The following is a 15,364-nucleotide window of genomic DNA, read 5'->3' on the forward strand; positions in this document are numbered from 1 at the left end:
AATGGAATCATTAAATGAATTCATTACTGAGAACAAATATGAGAAAGAGGTCTTCATTCCATAAGCTGTTCTAAGGAAGGGCAACTCATGACTGGCGTTCTATTATTTATATATATATAACTTAGCCTCTGGTTGGCCATCGCTCAAGCTAAGACTTTCAATCGATGAAACTTCTGACAAACCATCTTCCTGCATGGTATATATATATAATATTTATCTAAAGATATCTGCAAATAGTTTCATCCTGAATTCAGAAGGTAACAGAGAGAAATGGGGAAGCCAATAATCAAATGAATGCGCAATAATAATCACCATCACCACTAATATCAACCATATGCTTAATAAAAAGTTTTAGAATTTTAGATTAGACAGGCACAAACTATAATACATTGCGCAAGAGAAAAAAATAGACTTTTAACAACTCTAACATTTTTAAAATCACCAGTTGTTCTATGGATGAACCAAACTATCTTAAAACATTTGGAAAATACTGTTCGAATATGTACAGAAAACGATAAATGACTATCAAACCAAGATCACAGATGAAAGCAGTGCGTGATATATTCTGATTAGATCTATGAGACCAAGTCGTGGCCTTCGAAAACTTTGCAGGTGCGATTGAAAGTGAGTGTTTGGGTATTGGTGTGTTCGGATTCTATTATAGAAAAAGACAAAAGAAAAGCTCGTAACATGAACAACGTTTTAGCAGTTTGTTGAATGCAGAAATCCAATGTTTTGGAAACTGTTTTTATAGAATTTGGATAGATGCTCATTGCAGAATTTAATTAGGGTTGAAAACAAGAATTTTTCATTGTTGCACTCTTGCATCGTTACAATCTAAGTCCTAAGGAGTACAGATTTCCTACGTTATAGAAACGAATATAATGCTAAATTAAGTTTGACCACTTCTTGACGAAGCAATGTTTGTTGGTCAGCGAGTTATTTTCATTACATTTGATTTCTATTGTATGCTTTGTATTTTACTTATACGTTTAGCACAATAAGCAGCAAAATGTCCCTAGTCATCTATTTGTTTCCAAGCAAGTTTTGTAATTCTATCTAACCATAAATAATGTGTAAATGTGAAGAGCGGGAAGATCCTAGCAAAACAGAAAGGGGAACCGTCCCTTGGGTTGTCTTCCGGACCCCAGGGACAAGAGAAAATGGAGAGGATCGAATGAAACTGGAATAAAAAGGAGTAGGGGCGATAAACTCGTTTATCATTCGAAACTAAGATTTAGTTGTTTGGTAAGAATACAGAAGGTGATCAAAACATTAGAGGAACACAAATCTTAAACATTCCAGTTAATGCTTTGAGTCATATAGATAGTGAATTCAAATTTAAACACTAAGATTGTTTAATATGGACCATTTGAGGTTTTGGCCAAAACAAAGATGTCAAAGCAACTAAACTTCGTAGATGACTAGAGATGAAAAGCACGAGTATACCTGTCCAACTTTGGACAAAACATAGCAGTGTGCCGAAATATTTCTTGATATAACAACTCCAGCTAAACGAGATCGCCCCCTTAAAATTACGTGATGAGATGTTCTTGGAGATTCACGGTCTAAAATGCTCGCATCCTACAGAGGAAACATACGAAATCGAGGGTTCCCTGGCGCCTTCAAATCCAAGCTAAATAGTTGGCCGAGAACCGGTTTTGTCGACGTGTGATCACAACTGGTTTTAGGACGTCAGTTTGTTGGATCGTAAACGCTTGCCTTCGTCTTTGACTCATGATTTTCATGTGCATATGATCGCTGTATCTATGACCTTTGTTACGGCTGAGCCAGGCCGTTAAACTGCTTAACGACCACATGCGTCCATACCAATGCAATCGGCCATTGTTTAACGACTAATGAATGGTTTCTGCGTAGTCTCGCAGCACTATAAAGACCCCGCAAAGACAAAAATCTGCCACATAAATGTCACGAATAATCTGCCGTTTGTTTTATTCTATACAGTAACGATGGCATACCATTAGAAAAATGAAATTTGTTCTGAGAAGTAGTAACAAATTAGAAAATGAATAAAATTAAATTGCTATTTGCTCATGGAAATACATAACAGTAAAACTAATTAAAGCAGTAAACAATATAAAATATAAGCACTCTAAATGAAAAAAAAAAAACTAAACAAATTCTAACTATAAATTTTAATTAAAAAATAGGTTGAGTCTGTAAGAGAGACAGATAGATCGAAGATATCTAGATAGATAGATAGATAGAGAGAGAGAGAGAGAGAGAGAGAGAGAGAGAGAGAGAGAGAGTGAGAGAGTGAGTGAGAGAGAGAGAGAAAGAGAGAGAGAGGGAACAATTGTTGCTTAACATTAAGGGACAAATTACAACATTAAGATTTAACCTATTTAATTTTAAGTTATACTGCCAAATCAAATATATTTTACGATAAAAAGACTAAATTTACCTAAGTATTTTTTAAAACAGAGAAGCAGTCAATCTTATTACAAATCTGAGAGAGGATAGAGAGTAAGAAAAAGAGAACAAATTTAATAGAAAGAAAAATATAGTAGGCATGTTTGTGAATATGTGCAAGACGAAAGAGAGGAAGTGAGAGAAAAAGCGAGAGAGATGGATAGAGAGCATGAGCATTTGAATGAGAGAGAATGAGAAAAGTTGAGGAAGCGTGATTGTGTAAATGAGTGAATGAGAGAGAATATATTCATTTATCAAGCAGCTGACACTGTATAAAAAAAGCGTAACAATACTCCACATGTTAACTTAACAAAATATAAAAGTGCATAATATGTAAACCAATTTTTTATTGTTATTTTGTTAGAAGTTAGATTAGAAGTGCAGTAGAACCACGGATATAGTAACTAGAAATATAATGAAGGGCAAAGCAGTGAAGGCATCAGACTTAATTGGGACGTGAACTTTAATTCCCTTGTACATCGTATTGATAAACAGGTCTGGTCTTATCATAACCATAGGTAGGTTCTTTCCATCACAAGGATTACGGCCTGCTGTCAATGCGGAACCCAAACCCCAAAGAAATCCACCGCAGATCAACGAATTGCCGACATACGATCTGCAAGAACCGGTCACCGTTTTTACCGCCTGGACGCAGAACAGATTCAAATCAGAGAAGTTTAAAGAGCACATATTCTTGTTATCAACGCACAGTAGGTACAAACATTCGTCGTCCTGGACCAGCCTGACTTTTAACACTTGTAACGCCTCACTTATCAGATCATCGGCGATCCTCTGTTCATCGGCCATTAACGGAGATGGCGGTGACTCAGCCCAGCCCAATAGCTGACAAAACAATTCGTTTTTATTTAACATTGTAAACTCATTCATTAATTTCTCCTCTGAATAAGAGATGAAACTGACAGGCTTAATTTGCTGTGGTAAAGCACGCTTGGTTACTAAAATGGCCGCGTCGTTTCTAATACCTCGAATATCTACCTGCAACTTGGGATGAAGCAGGACGTTTTCGATTTCGACGATGGTGAACGTCGGATCGACTTTTGTTTCCAGATAACGAGAGCCAAGCTGGACGACGATGTTTTGGACATCTGGGAATGTGTAAAGATTTTCAACCAAGTTGATGCGGACGAAGCATGTGGCGACTGACGCGACGAAATACTCAGTGATGAGAGCGCCAGTACAAAAATGAACCACAGAATGCTTAAGACGAACACTCGCCATAAATAGAAACTCACCCTCGTAAGCAAATCGAGTGTAGTTTACTTCTGCGTAAGCGTAGTTATCACGAAGCCCTTCGTAATAATTTAATGCAATGGCAGTATTCAACCGATCTTCCTCTTTAATTTTCTTCCCTTGCAATCGTTTAGTTTTCTTAAACTTACACTGACATACACATATCATTAATAACAAAAGTATTTTTATACAATTCGTCATAATTTTAACACTTAATAAACAAGCTGCTTTAACGGTATTTCTTGTTGTTTTTAACATTTTCAACATGTGTTTACAATTGCACAAGTTAATTTAAATGGATATGTGTTGTGTTATTTACTTAATGGTTCAAATACCAGTTATGTCTGTAAATATCGTATTATTAATAACTGGTTTATTTAAAAAGAAAATAAGAAAAGAAAGAATTTGAAAAATGGCGAAAAGGAGGGAAAATTCAAAAAGGTGGGTTGAGGTTGGGTCACGATAGCTCAGGGGGTAGAATGGCGGCGTATCTAGCCGAAGGTCGTGGGTTCGAATCCCGCTCGTGACACTGACTTTTTTATCTCACCTAAAAACTTTAATTAATTGAAAGATAAGGATAGAACATTTAAAAAATTTAAAATTGCAGTTATGTTGTAAAATAATACTTATTGTTATGGACAAGGAGAAACACTTTCTAGTTAGGTATTCCGCAGAGAAAAGAGGTGTTTAAGAAAGAGCGGTCTTTCCTTTAGACCCGGCGAGGTGGTCTTCGGCCCAGGCCAAAGTGCCTCCTCTGCTAAAAGGCTGCTGAAACCACTTCTTTCGGTCTTGGGCATACCAACATGTTGCTTGTGAAGAGGTATTTTTTTATATAAAACAACCGAGTAATTGCAAGTTTCTATCGTGGGGATCTTGCTCGGATCAGACATCCATAAGAAAGTGTGTTGCAATATTGAAGTAGAACGAAAATGACCGTCCAGAGCAGTCCTTTGGGTAGGCACAAAAAAAAAAACTTAAATACAAAAAACTTATACAGGCGTAAACATTTATACAATAGATATTTTATTTTTTATTTTTATTGAATTTATGGGTTTTGTTGATATAAGGAACTAAAGCCATTCAAAGGATCTACATCAATCATTGTAACTTAATTAAAAATTTTAAATAGCTGCTGTTGTGGTAATTTGTTAATATATGAAAAGACGTATACAACAATTGGTAATTTACTAATCGAATGGTTTGATGTATTTTATTAAAATAATTAATAAACTAAAAACAGTAAATTAGTAAATTAAGAATGGACGGACAGGTTTCTTTATATAGCATAAGATACCAAAAATATAATTATTTTTTAAATATAAAAGGACATAGTTTTTTTTACATTTTTCAAAACAATTGGTTGTAGCTGTTCTAAGAACCTACAAGATTTTTTAGTTATTTTCACGATTGTTTTAAAATTTGAGTCCATTTAATAAAATAATATTCTTTAATGAAATTTTTAACAAAGAATATTAGTTTCTGAGACAGATGTAGTGTAGCAAACTATCGTAAATACTGAGATAGCAATTTGATTAAATTTACGTAACAAACAATGGCGTAAATACATTAATCACTACACAATGAAAGCAAAAACATTTTCAGTTCACAATCCTCAAATAAAGAAGCCATCCATAACTCAGTGGATGGAGCTCGATTCGAAGACCATCTAGTTAAAGCCCATTTTAAGAATCTGGTCTGCTATTAGAAACCATTGGCTTGACGAAATAATTTTATTTGTAAAAACTAGTTAAGACTGTCAGATCTCAATTTCATATATTAATTGAGGTTTCGTCGTAGTTTGTTCTCTGAGAGTAGGAAAATCTCACTAGATATCACATTATGCTCACACGAGAAAAGGCCTCGAACAATAGTATTTTTCAGTCAATTATACCTTTTTTCTACCAAATTAACCCTTTTCCAACCAAACTAAGTCTATTTTACCCAATTTAACCCTTTTTTCAACGAAATTAACCATTTTTTCAGCCAAATTAAACCTTTTTTTTCAACCAAGTTAAACCTTTTTTTCGACCGCACTTAAACCATTAAAATTATACGTATTGGTGTTAAAAACATGTAAATACTAAATAAGTGTAAGAAAATTGTGGATTGAACATTGGTATGAAAAAAAAATTCTTCAATAGATGTACTTTCCATGACACGAAAATATATATATTACGATTAAGTTGTAAATAATACTTTCGAATGGATAGAGAAATAATACATTATAACCAATAATATTAGAAGCACGAGAATAAAAAATGGGTTGATAATAACGGATCGTGCCCAATGACGATGACGGACTAGAGGCAAGTTTGCAAACATTCCATAGAACAAAAAAAAAATGTAAGACTGGTCGAAGAGGATCATTTATTAAATGCTGTTGAAAAAAGGTTTAATTTGATTGAAAAAGGATTAATTTGGTTGAAAAAATGGTTAATTTAGTTTAAAAACACGGTTAATTTGGTTGAACAAAAGTTTAATTTGACTGTAAAATGCTATAGTTTTATATGCACTACGAGTGTTGTGTCTATACTGGTCTATTAGACACTATTTATCGATGCTGGTTGGTTTTGTGTGTCAGAGATAGGACTGATTCATACCCCATTTTTATTGTACATATATTTATTATAAATTGCATTAAAATTTGTTAGAAATTATTATGTTTTTTAATTAAAGAAAATTTAATTAATGGGGTTTCAAAAATAACAAAATAAAAGGTTCTAATTCCATAATTTTGTTTATTGAACACAATATTTTTTTTAACCAATTAATACCATGTATAATGGTCTCTGTTAGCTAAAACCTGTGTGCACCTGTTAGACATTTTAGATTTGATTATATTATATAGGAGCAGGCCTCTTTATGACTTGTGCACCGCGACCAGAATTGGACTATTGTGCATCCCTATTTTTTATCTAGAGCTTGAGGCGTTTTACCAGACCCCAAAATTTATTCAAGAGCTACCGTGTGTATAATTCAGGTCCTGGCTTTTCGTCTCCCAGAATTAGGAATCTAGCTACAAAGGCCCTTTAGGGATACTGCTAATAAGATTGTCACTAATTTCATAAGGAATTCCACTCCGTACATGCTGCACTTAGTTGTTGCAGGTAAACTCGATGAGGATGTTGATCGAAAAATCTTCTCTTCAACGCATCCCACATATGTTCAATGGGATTGAGACTGATGACAATGGGGGGAGGGGCAGTTGGGAAATTGCCGGGTTTTCTAAACATTGATAAATAATTCTCCTCTATCAGGTCTGGCATTGTCAACCAGAAATTGAAAATCCCTGCCAATGAGATCCCTGGATTATGGGATGTATTCCTCGATAATTTTTTGGACATAACAATCTGCGGTGAAGTTGCCTTCAACAATATGGAGTCCAGTTCGTCCAGCCCAGACCATTCATTACACCCCCTTCTCCAAACTGCACTGAAGGGAGCACTGTTATCCCTGAGAAGGGGGCATTCTTCGCATTCCCTGTTCTCAGTAGTCTGTTCGGCGCCTTCTATCACTATGCAGGCAGAAAGCCGAGCATTCCAATTGGTGTTCTCTTCTAGGGGCTCGTCGCACCATATTTTCCTGAGTAGCAGGCTGTTGCTGCTGGTCTCAATGGAGCATATGATGTGAGGCCAACTTCCGACATACGATTACGAATCGTTTGCGTTGATAAAGGCCTTGCCAAAATATGTTGTACTTTATTTAGGATCTGGCGGCACTATGGAAAGGGTTCTGTCTTGCAGCAATGACAATATTTCTGTCCTCCTTTAGCGCTGAGATCCACCACCAGGACTCTTATTGACACTTCCAGTCTCTCAGCATCATGCTAAAGCCCGGGAAACCGGGCTCTGATAAATGCCCACTGCCTCTGCGATATCCACTTGCCGGTGACCTCGATGACTCATTCTCACAATAATATTGTGAACTTTTGGTTCGAGTTGATGTCTTTCCGTGGTTAAAGACAATACAACTGAATTAAAACGAAGAATAGACGAGAAAAGGTGTTTATTTACAGAATGAGTAATCTTCACGTTTACTGTTCCTAAGTAAATCCGTTATTAAAAATGAGGATTGACATTTGTTTGTTTTTGGCTTATGTTTTCTATTTTGTTTTATCCAATTAAGAAGAATATATCGGCTAATTTAATCAAAATGAATAGAATAATAATAAATTACAAATATCCCTATTCACTTTTGAGCAGTTTAGGTAAAAACCAACTGGAATAGATAGGAGACGATCAATCTACAAAAAAGAGGAATAGGTATTGCTATAAAAAAATTTACTAATGCATCCTTTATTTAATTTATTAACTTTTTACCTCTATCTGAAATCACATAATGTGACCAAGTGTATTTCAACACCCGATAAGGCCATAACCGTAGATTTGAAGCGTTAGTACATCAATTTTTGCCCAGGGCCAGGTACGGAAGAAGGGGATGTATATCGATCCGCCAAGATGGCCCCACTCACTCGGATCCCGTCTACACCAGACACCAGCACCGCATGATTTACCGGCTTCCCCCCCGAAGTGGGTGTGTGGACCAGTTGGTTATTTATTCCACCTCTAACTAAATTTACGGCCGCCTTCCAGGATAAATTAATGCTTTTTCTCCCTTTCTTATACAATCCCTCGTTTGTCTAGCCGGCCGGAGTTGGTTTTTTCCTGTATTTCTTTTTTTTTTTTTACTATCTCCCGAGGGGATGTGGATGTTGAGATTTTTGGAAACACTCCCATCCATTGAGATTCCATGTTAAAGTCATGATTTACGTACAAAAAATACCATTTATGCATAATAAATATTTGATATTATTATTTCCCCGCCAATCTTTTCATGAGATTTTCACATAAAAACCCAGCGTTAAACATAGCAAAAAGATTCAAGTTTAAATAATTTTATTAATGTACATTTAAACATATAATTAAAAAACACAGGCAGTCTGAGTTATTATATTTCCAGAATAATTTTATGAGGCTCCTGTTTAATGAAATTTGCTCGGTTATAAAATTATAAGAAAGACCGGTTTTATCTCCCTTTATGTACCGACTGATCTTGTCATATTTATTAAAGAAAATTTTCTTAACGAATTAAAATAAGAATATTTGCTGTATAATTAATTATTAGTATTAATTTTTTATGCTTTGGAACCTATCATCTTTGGTCCATTAGCTTTCAACGTAATAATTTTATATTAAAAGTCGATTAAGAATGCGGCCAATTAGAAAGAAAAGGTTAAGAAATATGAAACTTTCACAAATTTGAAAGCTATGGTTTTAAGAAGTAGAATCCAATTAAATATTGAAATTCTATAGAACCAGTTCACTAACCTTCATTAATTCTGTAACTAAAATGTATAAACATCCCAAAAAGGAACTAAGTGTGTTAGTCTCATCTCTAATCCTTTTTTCACATAAAAATCTAAACCAAGTAGTCACGATATAAAATGCATTGACAAAGACAAATACATTACTAATTTGTAGAGCAGTGATGGTATTACATATCGATTTACCCTAAATTGTTTATTACTTGTTAAATTTTAAAATATAATTTTTGATTATTTCAAATCAAAGATTTGAGAGATTATTTTATTACATTACTTCAGAGATTATTAAACTTATTTCTAAAATTTCATAATGTCATAAACGTATTTTATGCTCCGACCGCGGCGGTCTGAAGACTCATATCTTACCGCTACATATGATATAAATTTATTTGGAATTAGTTCAATAAAAATATTGCGGCAATCGTGATAAATAATATGCACTTGTTAAGAAAAAAAAAGGTGGAAGGAGCCGTGGGAATATTAATAAGGTTTGTGCAGGCCTCAAATCGCCCTCAACCCTCTGTCCGTAAATCCACATTACATATATAAAGAACGATGCTGACAAGGTTTATCCTTCTTTATCACCGCAATACCTTGTTCTCCATTTCTACTCTTACAAGATCGACTTTGTGAGCAATCTCATCGCAAACAAAAAGAAAAAAAAGGGACGAGGAAAATTGTAGGGGCTTGAGAAGCTTTTCTTTACATCGTCTGTATGTGATGATTGCAAGTTATTTTATTTGCCAACTCAAAAAAAAAAAATTTATACTACGAAATTCGTTTTTGTAATATATGTTTTTGTTTACATATATTTTTTTACTTGTATTATTCGTAGGAAAACCGATGATATGTCAAAAAGTTGATCATTAAAGTTAGGATTCAAGGTTGGTGAATTAAAAAATCCTTTCCTCCTGGGAAACTTTCACAACAATAAAACACAAAGTTCAGCAAATATTCTTCGAACAATAATTTGATTCCGATAGATCGTAATAAACTTTATTCAACTTTTTAACAAAAAATTAAATAATTAAGGATGAACTTTCATACAAACTATTCAATCTTTGTGTAAGGTATTGGTGACATCAAAAAGTCATTGTCACAGGCGGGATTCGAACCCACGACCTTTGGCTAAATGCACCGCAGCTCTACCACTTGAGCTATCGTGACTTCGATCCACTCGGACACCAACTTCCCATCTCAACCCACCTTTCGAAATTACCGTCCTTTTTGCCATTTTTCTAATGTCGTGTAATCTATTCGATTCTCGGCGACAAATGAAATGGCCACGGAGAGCTTTAGTGAAGATATACTTCATTTTATGTATTAAATCCATTAGATTTCGTTCGTTCGATTGAGCAAATAACTTATTTCAATTAATTAATCTTTATGTAAGGTGTTGGTTGACATAAAAAAGTCACTGTTACCAGCGGGATTCGAACCCACGTCGGCTAAATACGCCGCTGCTAAAATCGAAAAACCCGAAATCTAATGGAGTTAATAAGTAAAATGAAGTATATCTTCACTAAAGCTCTCCGTGGCCATTTCATTTGTCGCCGAGAATCGAATAGAATACGAATTGGAAAGATTAATTAATTGTAAGAATTTAGAAATCGTGAGATGCGGTCTGATGTGATGTAGGTTTCAGAAAAACATTTTCTTTATCGTGCCAACGTTTCGATCTTTATTGAGATCATCTTCAGTTTTGAGAGTGCCGAGAGAGAGAGCACTTTGAGCCCTGAAGATGATCTCAATAAAGATCGAAACGTTGGCACTATAAAGAAAATGTTTTTCTGAAACCTACATCACACCAGACCGCATCTCACGATTTCTAAATAAATATCGATTAACGGTCACTAATCACCACATAATTGTAAGACGTTATTTGGTCAATCGTACCACGAAATCTTATGGATTTAATATAAACGTACATTAGGTACTAAAAATATAAAAAATTAACTATAAATTTTAAATTAAATGTACTTTAAGTAATAAAAGTATATGTGGATTTTCATACGAAACTAACAAAAGATATTGTAATAAACAAATTTCTTATAATTAATGTAAGCAGTGTTAGTATTAAGAGTTGCCTTGTGATAGCGTATAGCACGTTTTTTTTGGCGCTCCGTCGTTGGCAATAAATAAACCCCCTAAAAGTTCTGCTTTTTATAGTGCGAGTTTTGGCAGATTCTGTTTAAAGTGTCAGATGTAACGATTATTCGTGAATTTTGGCGGACCGCTACTAAGTGGGAATGCCTAACTGTTGACAAAAAAATTTAAAACCGTTTTACAAATCCAAAGAAATGTTTTTGTGATATCTACGAAGATAAAAGTTATAAACAACGGCGATTCACTGAAAAGGCGGGAATGCATCCCATCTAATCATCTGCTCGGAACAACTAAGTATTTTCGTAAGTAAGTAATCGACTAACGGGACATGAAGAATACTAAAACACTAAATAAAATAAAGACTATAGTTTAACCTTCCAAATGAGTAGTTATAATTATTATGCTCAATTCAACACAATTATGATTTTTTAACTTGAAAGGACGCATTATGCTGGTGGTAAGTTCTCAATAGCTGCAGAAACACATCTCACCACCAACTGGTTTCCGAAGTTTGTACTTTATACGTCATATTCAAATCAATATAATATGATCACCGAAATTATCCATGCTTGTAAAATAAGGAAACTTTTTACCGTCAGGATGAAAACAATCTCACAAACAATTTCACGTTTTAATTGAAATTCGAACCCTTTTGCTATATCCCCAACCTTTCCCTTTTAATTCTTCTGATTCATATATCACTTTGTGGGAGCAGAAACATCCAAAACATTTGACTCATAATAAATATAACTGATAGAACAATGATAGTTGCAGTCGTTAAAAATATATAACACGTGATACTTAGAGAGATAACTGTTTATTTTGATAGTCGTTCAAATGAGTAGCGACCGGTTTGCGAACGTCCAGCTGAATTTTTCCCCTATGTTTTGTTTAACTACATATTCGATGTTTTTTTAATTTTGATTTTTTTCAGGAGAATCTGTACTTACTGGTTAACTAACAAATGCTAAACCTATAAGGCATTTCAGTAATCATTCAAAATATTTAGTTGTTCAAAGTGAGGCCAAAAGTTTGTAATTTTTCGGTAGCGTTTTATTGAAATCCTTAGGGTCTATAACTACTACCATACTACGAACTCGCCAATACGAGTTTTTTTAAATTAGTTAATGGCTTATGTTTGGAAACAACCTAAATTGGAGATAAAATGTTACAACGCCTTTTTTATATAAAAAAATTATTTCTCCGCCTCGGGTATGTTTTAAATAAACCGTTCCGTACGATTGTTTTCCTATTATAGGTCTGCAATAATAATAATAATAATAAATAAAATAAAATATATAAAAAATCGTTTTAGTATAATGCAAATAAATACAAAATAGGATAGGATTGAACTTGTCTCGAACTCCAGCGGTATTTTTTCCTATTTTATATTGGGCAGCATGGAAGTAAATGTCGTTATTGCCCCTACCCAGCGAATGATAAAAATAAACAATAAAATAAAATAAAAATAAATAAATAATAACTCCTCATCTGTATATGTTAAATTTACTCATTTGAACCAGGTTTTTTAACATTCCAAATTGATTTTAACATTGAAGGGTTGACGTTTATGGAACTACGAGTATTATATGTTTTGTGTGTTATATGTATGTTATTGTGATTGAATTTGATTTATGATATTAGCGTAGCTCCGGCTGAGTTTAGGTATGTTCGGGAATTGATGCTATGCTTATCAATTGATGTAAACCAGTTCTAAAAAGTCACGTTTATGTTTGTTTTGTTCTGCGTTTAATAGTTTTGGATTGTTGAAATCGAAGTCGCGTTGGTGTTCAAAATGGTGGGTAGCCAGTGCTGTAGGATTTTGTTTGGATTTTTTGTAATCATAGATATATTGTTTTACCCTCTTATCCAAATATTAGGATGTAATTCCGATGTAAGTTACAAGACAATTTATACAATTGATTTTGTAAATTACATCAGACTTATTTGGTACTGGTGTGGGATCTTTAATTTTGGAAAAAAGGGTGTGAACAGGGTTTCTTCTGATAACTTTAAAATAGCCTTCAAAAACTGTAAAACTATTCATACCCTTTCTTCCGAGATTAAAGATCCCACACCAGTAACAAATAGGTCTGATGCAATTTACATCAATTGTATAAATTGTCCGGCAACTTACATCGTAATGCCAACATATGGATAAGAGGGTAAAACAACATATCTATGATTGAGAAAAACCCAAACAAAATGGAAAGGTACTAACATTTATAATTTTTGTGCGCATTATTTTGTTTTATTATATTATTAAAATGTATTTTATATATTTATAGTATTTGCATATGTTATTATGCACGCATTTTGTTTAATAAGTCATGATGAAAGTTTGTAGTAATAAAATAAATCTACCATTAAAGGAGATGGGAGTAGATAGGGAATTTAATTGGTCATGTTGACAACATAATAAATTATTAATTATAATATGCAGCATGGTAATTTGATTATCTGGTTTGGATAGATTTTTATCTCAACTGTATTTTGAAAGTAAAGAAAAACCACGAAATGATAAAGTTCTTATCGCATTGTCATTTATTTATGTTTTAAATTCCAAAGGAAATTCAATTAACAGTCCAACGAGTAAATATTGTTCGTCCTTTTTCATTTTAAATTAAACCCGTTCCTGGGGCACAGAGAACAAACAGGCGATTACTATTCTCAGTCAAAGCAGACACGGGATCGTTTGGGAAATGGGAGCCAGTTTATAACTGGAAACCCAGCAGCGTGCGAGAGGGGTGGGTCCAGAACGTCTCGGCTATCCCCGACTAATTACGAAACCGAACCAGGACATGATCGCCTAGCCGGAGTAACGGGGGGATTTATCGTGTATATCATTAATAGAAGTATCGACCACTTTTTCACTCACGAACACTCTGGGTCAAGGTATAGTCTTGAAGCAAAAGGCAAATTCACTTGTTACTGTCAAGCTTTCAACCTATTTTAAGGTCATCATCAGGGCAAAACAATCTTAAAATTGTTTACAGATTGACATATCTAAGTTTTTTACAGGCGATTTCAAATTTTTTAGAGGAACAACTCAGTCCTAACGTTATCAAGCACTGTGACAGTATTGCCAAAATGACTATTGCTAAAAATAGGTCGTAAGCTTGGCAGTAAAAACTGAATTTGCTTTTTCTTTCTAAAGTTCTCTTTTCTGAATTCTTAAGGACAATACCTTAATTCAGAGTAGTCGTTATTATGTATACGCCGGGCACATATATTTTTGTTTTGTAAATATTTTGTATTAATAAAGCATTATTATTCTTATTATTAAAAATTATGTATACGGTGGGCACTTAGCTGATTCCGTTCAATTTAGATCTGTTAGGCACGTATTCAAATTGTATTTACTCACGTGCAAATAAAGATCAATGATTATTTTGACTCTTTTTGAATTAATATTATGTACTTGCATTTCAACCATTGCTAACTTACACAAAAATCTTATCTTAAAAAACAATTTCTTGGGAAATTTGGTTCATTTAGCCATACATATAAAAAGTTGCCAACATTATTAAGTTAAGAGATTCTCCATATGGTATGTTGAATGATGACCTGTAATTGGTCGTTACAGGTCATTTTTGGTCAGCTTATTGTGTTGTTACGTTTCGGCATTTCGCCCTCTTCAGTGTTGTTCGTAAAATTCTTAGTAGTCGTGAAATTTCTTAATCACACTACACCAAAGCATAGCAAGAAAAGCTTTTACCACATTGAAATTGCTGCTCAAGCTGGTCAAGTCGTTAATGAAATACCATAAAATTCGCAACATGCTGACCCAACCGGACATTAGGGCAATTTCTGGAAAGAGGAAGGCCTTTTATAATTATAGTGATTAGTCTCCAAGGGTTCTTTGTTCAACTTTTACTGCCGGTTATGTTGGATAATTGTCGACGTGGATATAGCCATCCAAACGGTACGAATATATCCTTACTCGCAACTGAAAAATTGTAAAATAAAACACATCTCCTTTTTTAATGTCATTTTATATATGTGTGTTTTTCATGCTCAGTTGAGATTTCAATTATAAACTAACATTCCATTTCATAGTATCGTTTACTCAAAGATATACACTTTCCAAATATGGCGTAATACCAATGTCTTAACTTTTGGCAAAAAATACCAATCTTACGATTGAAGCCACAATTACACAGATCCTGATATCACAAGACACAAAATAAATAACCTACATATATATTCTTTGCACATTTCTTTAATGCAAAATTTTTTTTTCTTTAAGAC

The 15,364-nt window shown here is 33.9% G+C and overlaps 1 protein-coding gene across 1 annotated transcript; it reads right to left on the reverse strand.

Moving 5' to 3' along the window:
- Window positions 1–2,805: 2,805 nt before the first annotated feature.
- Window positions 2,806–3,672, reverse strand: LOC106661280 (prostasin-like). The gene has a single exon (XM_014384570.1). The coding sequence runs from the start codon at window positions 3,670–3,672 to the stop codon at window positions 2,806–2,808; it is 867 nt and encodes a 288-aa protein (XP_014240056.1).
- Between the last annotated feature and the right edge of the window lie 11,692 nt (window positions 3,673–15,364).

The sequence above is a fragment of the Cimex lectularius genome, unplaced genomic scaffold, assembly GCF_000648675.2.
Source record: "Cimex lectularius strain Harlan isolate CLEC.00 unplaced genomic scaffold, Clec_2.1 scaffold18, whole genome shotgun sequence".
Classification (NCBI taxonomy): Eukaryota; Metazoa; Arthropoda; class Insecta; order Hemiptera; family Cimicidae; genus Cimex; species Cimex lectularius.

What these genes read in the sequence shown, in the direction of transcription:
- LOC106661280 (XM_014384570.1), bottom strand. Translation starts at nt 3,672, where the DNA reads ATGGCGAGTGTTCGTCTTAAGCATTCTGTGGTTCATTTTTGTACTGGC.